This window comes from Arachis stenosperma, chromosome 10, assembly GCF_014773155.1.
Source record: "Arachis stenosperma cultivar V10309 chromosome 10, arast.V10309.gnm1.PFL2, whole genome shotgun sequence".
Classification (NCBI taxonomy): domain Eukaryota; kingdom Viridiplantae; phylum Streptophyta; class Magnoliopsida; order Fabales; family Fabaceae; genus Arachis; species Arachis stenosperma.
Window position 1 is genome coordinate 78,866,727 of NC_080386.1, and position 10,370 is coordinate 78,877,096.

At 35.1% G+C, this 10,370-nt stretch overlaps 1 protein-coding gene across 1 annotated transcript; it reads left to right on the top strand.

Annotated features, from left to right (window-relative positions):
• Positions 1-1,354: 1,354 nt before the first annotated feature.
• On the top strand, positions 1,355-1,891 carry LOC130957262 (uncharacterized). Its single transcript, XM_057884131.1, has one exon. It carries the CDS (start codon positions 1,355-1,357, stop codon positions 1,889-1,891), a length of 537 nt encoding a protein of 178 aa, XP_057740114.1.
• The last annotated feature ends 8,479 nt before the right edge of the window (positions 1,892-10,370 follow it).

A 10,370-nucleotide genomic window follows, 5' to 3' on the forward strand; every position in this document is an offset into this window, starting at 1 on the left:
ATAAAAAAAAATTTTAGTAAAGAAGCTATATAGAAAGAACACAAGATAATAAGGAAAAATTTTCTTCAAAGATTCCTGAAAAAATTGATGTGAAATTCAATGCAATATTACTTTTGCAATATAGGATTTATTTTTACAAATTTTGTAATTTGGATGTATAATTTTTTTTTTGTATTTTTACATGTACTAATTTATTATATGAATTTTTTTAAATATAATTTTTTATTCAATATGTAGTCCGCAATTACAGTGCTAATAAAAATATGTACTTATACTATTCTAAAGAATGAAAAAATACCAGGTAAAAAGATTTTCATGGATAATCCTAATGAACACAATGATACATAAAAAAAATTGGAAGGCCAAAAAAACTAGAGAATTCCAATAAAATAGTTTATTTTATAATTTACAAATTTTAGAGTTAGCGAGTGACACACACAATGTAGCATAAACTAACCAGTGTATCAATTCTATAAAAAATATTTGATACCCAATACTTTTCCACTGTCGTCGTGAAGATGATGGAGTATCTACACAAAGATCCCATCAAATACCAAGAGATTGAAGATATGTGGTTTGGATGCTTGAGACACATTCTAAAGTAGACGAAACCAGAGACATATCGGTTAATGAACATTAGATAGGTCAAGTATTGAGACTCCCTACAAAGGTATACCTAAGATATAGAATTATAATATAAATTGCATACATATTTTCTTCTACGGTGTATAGTGAGGCTAGTACTAGTTATTTTTCTTTCTCTGATAGTACTTCTCTCACCCTTGTGCTACTATTTTACAAGTGATAGCTTTCAAAAGTTAGATACGGAAAAACATCGTCAAATCATAAACACTTTCGAAGAAAAAACCCTAAAAAAAATTAAGGATCCTGTAATTGGATGTTGAGTTACAACCGATGCAGAAAAGGAGGAGTTCCGATGCAACTTTATAATGTTTGTTATGAAGACCTTCTTATTTGCTACCAGTATACAAGCAACTCTATTTTGGCTCCTACCACGTCAGGAAACAAAATCTAAGTATCTCCTGTGTTCACTCAAGAGAAAGCAAAGTTACAAGCTAAGTTAAAAGGAGGCCAAGATTCAACCCCCATTTCTTTTAGCCAATGATTACCATCAATTGGTATCAGAGCTTAGTCTCAAAGAGATCAAGCTTTACAGCTTGGAGAAAAGATCCTGATGGCAAATAATAATGGTTCCAACACGGTGGCATATACTCTGACAGAAGGACAATCAAACAACAGACCTCCATTCTTTAATGATAAAAACTACAATTATTGAAAAGAGAGAATGGAGATCTTTGTTCAATCGGTGGATTACAATCTATGAAAGATAATTATGAACGGTCCACAACTCCCTATAAAGACTGGCACTGATGGTGTTGTCACTCCCAAGTCTGAAGCTGAATGGAATGAAGTTGAACAGAATGAAGATGACAAGAAAAAGGTGGAACTCAATGCCAGAGCTATCAACATGCTAAACTGTGCAATCAGTTTTGAGGAATACCGAAAAGTTTCAAAATGCAAAACAACAAAGCAGATCTGGGATAAGCTTCAAGTCACACACGAAGGCACTACTCAAGTCAAGCAAACCAGAATTGACATGCTATATAAAGAATATGAGATGTCCTCTATAAAGAAAGGAGAGTCCATTGATGATATGTTTGAAAGGTTCTCTATCATCATTAACGGCTTAGATGCTATAGGGATTACAGACTCTGAACAAGTGCTAGTGAGGAAGGTCCTATGGAGTCTTACTAAAGAGCGAAAAACTAAGGCTGCTGTCATATCTGAGAGCAGTAACCTTAGTCAAATGACTTATGATGAGTTGAGAGAAAAACTACTTGCTTACGAAATCACTCACTTAAAAAAATGATACAAAAAAGAAAAGAATTGCTCTCAAATCATGTACTATGTCATTGAATGATGAATTCAGTGATATTTTATCAGATGACGAGTTTGTATTTTTTACAAGAATACTCAGAAGAATGATGAAAATAAAAGGAAGAAACAAGGGAAGCAGCTTAAAGGGACCAAAGAAGGACTTAAGAAGGTCATTTGCCACAACTGTAAAGAAGCTGGTCATTACGAATTTGACTGTCCTAAGTTAAAGAAAGATGACAAGTCTCGAAAAGACAAAAAGAAAGCACTTATGAATTCTTGAAAAGATTTGGAGAATGATTCAGATTAAGATGAAAATTCAGACAACAGTTCTCAAACATGTCTTATGGCCAACCACAGCCATAACAATGAGGTAATCTTCATTGAACCTGCTAACGAAGATCTTTATCTTATGATTGATCATCTCACTAAGAAAATAAGAAATTTTCTAAACCAATGCCATGAATTTGAATTTGAAAATGACATCTTAAAAGCTGAAAATGCATTTCTCAAAGAAAAGTTGAGGGAAGTTGAAACCACTGTTTAACACAATAGTTATGACAAACAACACTCTGTTATTGCATACTTAAATTGTTTCGAAGAAAATAAAAAGTTGCATAAAAAGGTTAAAGGTCTAAAACAGGATCTTGCTAAATTTTCTCAAAGTTCTAAAAATTTGGATAAACTGTTAGCTATTCAAAGACCTCTTTATGAAAAAGTTGATTTGGGTTATTATGAAAAATCATAATTTGTTTTCAAAAGTTCACAATTTGAAAATGTGGCATTCACTACTAAAGACACAAGATTTTAAAACTCAAATATCCTTAAATAAAAAGTAATAAAATTTTTTTTGTCACATATGCAATAAAGATAGTCATTTTCCTATTCAATGTTTCATATTTGAAAAGAAAATTAGTGAGAAAATCTACAAAATAGTTGGCAAATATAATACTTTTAGCCAACGAAGATGGTTTAACATTAAAGGATCCAAAAAGATTTGGATACCTAAGGTCAGTTAAGAGTTTTGTGCAGTTTTGCCTGGCATCCAAGAAAAAGGATGACATCTGGTACTTGGATAGTGGATGCTCTAGGCACATGACCGAAAAGTCTACTTTTTTCATCAAGCTTGATAAATATGATGGAGGCTTTGTGACTTTGGTGACAATGGTAAAGGAAAAATAGTGGCTATAGGTAAAGTTGGTAAGAATTTTTCTTCTTTCATTAATAATGTATTTCTAGTTGATGGATTAAAACACAATCTACTAAGCATAAGCCAATTATGTGACTTAGGATATTTGGTTATCTTTGAGAAATAGGAATGCTTGGTTGTGTGTGAAAATCCGGTAAAATTTTGTTTGAAGCAAAAAGGTGCAACAATGTGTATGGACTTACTTTAGAGGAACTAAAAGAACAAAATGTATCATGCTTTACTTCTATAGAATCCAAAAAATGGCTATGGCATAAGAAATTAGAAAATGCAAGCATGTTTCAAATTTCTAAACTTGTAAAGAAAAACTTGGTTAAAGGTCTTCCTAACATAAAATTTGACAAAGACATCACATGTGATGCTTGTCAATTGGGCAAACAAACTAAAAACTCTTTTAAGCCCAAGTATAACATCTCAACCAAAAGGCCATTGAAAATGATACATATTGATCTTTTTGGTCCTACTAGAACTCAAAGCTTAGGAGGTAAACATTATGGTTTAGTAGTGGTTGATGACTATGCTAAATTCGGATGGATTCTTTTCTTGGCTCACAAAAATGATGCTTTCATTGCTTTTTCAACTCTATTCAAAAAGATCCAAAATAAAAAATATTTGAAAATTGTTTGCATAAGAAGTGATTATAGAAAAGAGTTTGAAATTCAAGATCTTGAAATTTTTTGTGATGAAATCGGAATTTCTCATAATTTCTGATGTCATAGAACCCCCAACAAAATGGGATTGTTGAAAGGAGAAATAGAAGTCTCCAAAAAATGGCTAGGGTAATGCTATGTGAAAATGAAGTTCCAAAATTTCTTTGGGCAGAGGCTGTAAACACAGCTTGTTATATCTTGAATAGAACCATCATTAGAAAAGGATTAAAGAAAACTCCATATGAGTTTTGAAAAGGGGTACCACCTAATCTTAAGTACTTTTATATTTTTGGATGCAAATGTTTTGTGTTAAACACTAAAGATAATCTTGGAAAATTGAATCCAAAATCTTATGAGGGTATCTTTGTTGGTTACTCAACCACTAGTAAAGCATATAGAGTTTATCTTAAAGAACGTAGAACTATAAAGGAGTCCATACATATTTTATTTTGTGATACTAACACTCTTTCAACTGCTGTTGTAGAAGATGATGCAGGAACTGTAGCTGAATTAAGCTCACAAAAGGATTAAGAAAGGATCAATCGGTTCCCACTATGGAAAATGCTAGCTCTGACTCTACAGATCAAAATTTAGGAGACAATTCTGTTTTGTCTCCCACTGAAGCTGGAGATTTTGGAACTGTGAACACTGTAGAACTAAATCATGATCAACTGAAATTTCTTCACAAAAGCCTAGAGAATGGAAGTTCTTGAAGAACTATCCTCATGAATTCATCATTAGAGATCTATCCCATGGAGTAACCACTAGATCCTCAAGTAGAAAGAGAGCCGAACTCAACTACTTTGCTCTTTTATCTCAAATGGATCCCCAAAATGTGAAGGAAGCACTTGAAGATCTATCGTGGGTTAAGGCAATGGAAGAAGAGTTGATCCAATTAAAAAAGAATGAGGTTTAGACTCTAGTGTCTTACCCAAATATTAAGAAGGTAACCGGCACCAAATGGATCTTTAGAAACAAATTGGGTGAGAAAGGTAGTGTGGTTAGAAATAAAGCTAGATTAATGGCCCAAGGGTATGATCAAGAAAATGGCATTGACTTTGATGAGTCATTTGCTCTGGTGGCTAGAATGGAAGCAATAAGATTATTGCTTGCCTATATGGCCCATTGATGAGCGGATAATTTATACGCTTTTTGGCATTGTTTTTAGGTAGTTTTTAGTAAGTTCAAGCTACTTTTAGGGATGTTTTCATTAGTTTTTATGTTAAATTCACATTTCTGGACTTTACTATGAGTTTGTGTGTTTTTCTGTAATTTCAGGTAAATTCTGACTGAAATTGAGGGATTTGAGCAAAACTCTGAAAAAGGCTGACAAAAGGACTGCTGATGCTGTTGGAATCTAACCTCCCTGCACTCGAAATGGATTTTCTGGAGCTACAGAACTCCAATTGGCGCGCTCTCAACGGCGTTGGAAAGTAGACACCCAGAGCTTTCCAGCAATATATAATAGTCCATACTTTATTCGGAAATTAATGACGTAACTTGGCGTTGAACGCCAAGTTCATGCTGCTGTCTGGAGTTAAACGCCAGAAAAACGTCATGATCCAGAGTTGAACGCCCAAAACACGTCATAACTCGGAGTTCAACTCCAAGAGAAGCCTCAGCTCGTGGATTGATCAAGCTCAGCCCAAGCATACACCAAGTGGGCCCCGGAAGTGGATTTATGCATCAATTACTTACTCATGTAAACCCTAGGAGCTAGTTTATTATAAATAGGATGATTTACTAATGTATTAGACATCTTTGGTCTCAGCTTTGTTTTATTCTTCATCCTAAGAGGCTATTGATCACGTTTTAGGGGGGCTGGCCATTCGGCCATGCCTGAACCTCTTACTTATGTATTTTCAACGGTGGAGTTTCTGCACACCATAGATTAAGGGTGTGGAGCTCTGCTGTACCTCAAGTATTAATGCAATTCTATTTTCTTTCATTCAATTCTCTCTTATTCTTATTCCAAGATATTCATTCGCACCCAAGAACATGATGAAGGTGATGATTATGTGACGCTCATCACCATTCTCACATATGAACGCGTGTGATTGACAACCACTTCCGTTCTACATGCAACAGAGCTTGAATGTGTATCTCTTAGATTCCCCAACAGAATCTTCGTGGTATAAGCTAGATAGATGGCGGCATTCATGAGGATCCGGAAAGTCTCACCTTGTCTGTGGTATTCCGAGTAGGATCCTGGGAGTCCGGAAAGTCTAACCTTGTCTGTGGTATTCCGAGTAGGATTCCGATAATGAATGACTGTGACGTGCTTCAGACGTGCAAGTGCTGGGCGTGATGACAAACGCAAAAGAATCAAGGGATTCTATTCCAGTAGGCGCGGGAACCAACCAGTGATTAGCCGTGCTGTGACAGAGCGCGTGAGCGTAGTTTTCACTGCGAGGATGGGATGTAGCCTTCGGCCAGGTGATGCCTCCAGACGATTAGCCATGCGAGTGACAGCCGCAGAGGACCATTTTTCCGAGAGGATTAAAAGTAGCCATCGTCGAACGGTGAACCCCTATACACAGCTTGCCATGGAAAGGAATAAGAAGGATTGAGTTGAAGCAGTAGGAGAGCAGGCGTCCTCGAGCCATACAGTATCTCCATATGCTTATCTGAAATTTCCACCAATGAATCTGCATAAGTATTTCTATCCCTTTTTAATTCTTCTATTTTCTTATTTCTATTTTCGAAACCATAAACCAATTTAATCTGCCTGACTGAGATTTACAAGGTGACCATAGCTTGCTTCATACCAACAATCTCTGTGGGATCGACCCTTACTCGCGTAAGGTTTATTACTTGGACGACCCAGTACACTTGCTGGTTAGTTGAACGGAGTTGTGTTCACTCGTGCCAATTTCAAATTCCATAATTTTACAATGAGTACAACTTAAAGAATATGGATCACAATTTCGTCCACCAAGTTTTTGGCGCCGTTGCCGGGGATTGTTCGAGTATGGACAACTGACGGTTCATCTTGTTGCTCAGATTAGGTAATTTTCTTTTCAAAAATCTTTTTCAAAATTTTTCTTTTATTTTTCGTTTTTCTAAACTTTATTTTCGAAAAAATTAATAAAAATTCAAAAAAAAAAAATTTAGAAAATCATAAAAACTAAAAATATTTTGTGTTTCTTGTTTGAGTCTTGAGTCAATTTTTAAAGTTTGGTGTCAATTGCATGCTTTAAAAATTTTTCTTGCATTTTTTTTTCGAAAATTCCATGCATTCAAAGTATTCTTCATGATCTTCAAGTTGTTCTTGATAAGTCTTCTTGTTTGATCTTGATGTTTTCTTGTTTTGTGTCTTTTCTTGTTTTTCATGTGCATCTTTGCATTCATATTTTCCAAGCATTAAAAATTTCTAAGTTTGGTGTCTTGCATATTTTCTTTGCATCAAAAATTTTTTCAAAAATATGTTCTTGATGTTCATCATAATCTTCAAAGTGTTCTTGGTGTTCATCTTGACATTCATAGCATTCTTGCATGCATTCATTGTTTTGATTTAAAAATTTCATGCATTGAGTATTTTTGTTGTTTTTCTCTCTCATAATTAAAAATTCAAAAATCAAAAAAATATCTTTTCCTTATTTCCCTCCAAATTTTCGAAATTTTGGGTTGACTTGGTCAAAAATTTTTAAAATTAGTTGTTTCTTACAAGTCAAGTCAAAATTTCAATTTTAAAAATCTTATCTTTTCAAAATCTTTTTCAAAAATCATATCTTTTTCATTTTTTTTCGAAAAAAAAAATTATTTTTCAAAAATCTTTTTTTATCTCTATATCATGTTTTCAAAAATTAGCTAACAACTAATGTGATTGGTTCAAAAAGTTGAAGTTTGTTACTTTCTTGTTAAGAAAGGTTCAATCTTTAAATTCTAGAATCTTATCTTGTAGTTTCTTGTTAGCTAAGTCATTTTAAAAATTAAATCTTTTTCAAAATATCTTTTTCTTAAAACTTTTATCTTATCTTTTTATATTATCCTTTTCAAAATTTTATATTTTTCAAAATTTGATTTCAAAATATCTTATCTAACTTCTTATCTTCTTATCTTTTTAAAAAATTTTTTTTCAAATCTTTTTCAATCAACTAACTAACTTTTTGTCTGTCTCTTATCTTTTTCAAAACCACCTAACTACTTTTCCCTCTCTAATTTTCGAAAATATCTCACCCCTTTTTCAAAAATTCTTTTTAATTAACTAATTGTTTCATGTTTTAATTTCAATTACATTTATCTCTAATTTTCGAAAATTACTAACCTCTTTTTCAAAATTATTTTCGAAAGTTCCCTTCTCTTTTCTTCTTCTATTTAATTATTAAATTACTAACACTTCTCTTCACCTCTCTTCATCCAAAAATCCGAATCTCCTTCTTCATTCTTCTACCCCTTTCTTCTTCTACTAACATAAAGGAATCTCTATACTGTGACATAGAGGATTCCTCTACTTTTCTTGTTTTCTTCTCTTTCATATGAGCAGGAACAAGGATAAAGGCACTCTTGTTGAAATTGATCCAGAACCTGAAAGGACTCTTAAGAGAAAATTAAGAGAAGCTAAATTAAATTATTCTAAAGGTAACCTTTCAGAAACATTAGAACAAGAGAAGGAGATGGCAGCCGAAAATAATAATAATGCAAGGAGAATGCTTGGTGACTTCACAAAGCCAACGTCCAAGTTTGATGGAAGAAGCATCTCCATTCCTGCCATTGGAGCCAACAACTTTGAGCTGAAACCTCAGCTAGTTGCCTTAATGCAACAAAACTGCAAGTTTTATGGACTTCCATCTGAAGATCCCTATCAGTTCTTAACTGAGTTCTTGCAGATATGTAAGACTGTAAAGACGAATGGAGTAGATCCTGAAGTCTACAGACTCATGCTTTTCCCTTTTGCTATAAGAGACAGAGCTAGAGTATGGTTGGATTCACAACCCAAGGATAGCCTGGACTCCTGGGATAAGCTGGTCACTGCCTTCTTGGATAAATTCTTTCCTCCTCAAAAGCTGAGCAAGCTGAGAGTGGATGTTCAAACCTTCAAACAAAAAGATGGTGAATCCCTCTATGAAGCTTGGGAAAGATACAAGCAGCTGACCAAAAGATGTCCATCTGACATGTTTTCAGAATGGACCATATTAGATATATTCTATTATGGTCTATCTGAATTTTCGAAAATGTCATTGGACCATTCTGCAGGTGGATCTATTCACCTGAAGAAAATGCCTGAAGAGGCTCAAGAACTCATTGACATGGTTGCAAATAACCAATTCATGTACACTTCTGAGAGGAATTCCGTGAATAATGGGATACCTCAGAAGAAAGGAGTTCTTGAAATTGATGCTCTGAATGCTATATTGGCTCAGAACAAAGTGTTGACTCAACAGGTCAACATGATCTCTCAAAATCTGAATGGATGGCAACATGCATCCAACAGTACTAGAGAGGCAGCTTCTGAAGAAGCTTATGATCCTGAGAACCCTGCCATGGCAGAGGTTAATTACATGGGTGAACCTTATGGAAACACCTATAACTCATCATGGAGAAATCATCCAAATTTCTCATGGAAGGATCAACAAAAGCCTCAACAAGGCTTTAACAACGGTGGACGCAACAGGCTGGGCAATAGCAAGCCATATCCATCATCTTCTCAGCAACAGACAGAGAATTCTGAACAAAACACCTCTAATTTAGCCAATATAGTCTCTGATCTGTCAAAGGCCACTTTCAGTTTCATGAGTGAAACAAGATCCTCCATCAGAAATCTGGAGGCACAAGTGGGCCAGCTGAGTAAGAAAGTCATTGAAACTCCTCCCAGTATTCTCCCAAGCAATACAGAAGAGAATCCAAAAGGAGAGTGCAAAGCCATTGACATAGTCAATATGGCCGAATGCACAAGGGAGGAGGAGGACGAAAATCATAGTGAGAAAGACCTCCTGGGACGTCCCTCAAGCAAAAAGGAGTTTCCTATTGAGGATCCAAAGGAATCTGAGGCTCATATAGAGACCATAGAGATTCCATTAAATCTCCTTCTGCCATTCATGACCTCTGAAGACTATTCTTCCTCTGAAGAGGATGAAGATGTGACTGGAGAGCAAGTTGCTCAATACTTAGGAGCTATCATGAAGCTGAATGCCAAGTTATTTGGTAATGAGACTTGGGAAAGTGAACCTCCCTTGCTCATTAATGAACTGGATACTTGGATTCAGAAAATTCTACCTCAAAAGAAACAAGATCCTGGCAAGCTCTTATTACCTTGTACCATAGGCACCATGACCTTTGAAAAAGCTCTGTGTGATCTGGGGTCAGGGATAAATCTTATGCCACTCTCTGTAATGGAGAAGCTGGGGATTATTGAGGTACAACCTGCCTTGTTCTCATTACAACTGGCAGACAAGTCATTGAGACAAGCTTATGGAATAGTAGAGGACGTGCTAGTAAAGGTTGAAGGCCTTTACATCCCTGCTGATTTCATAATCCTAGACACTAGGAAGGAAGAGGATGAATGCATCATCCTAGGAAGACCTATCCTAGCCACAGCAGAAGCTGTGATAGATGTCAACAGAGGAGAATTAGTCCTTCAATTGAATGGGGAATACCTTGTGTTTAAGGCACAAGGC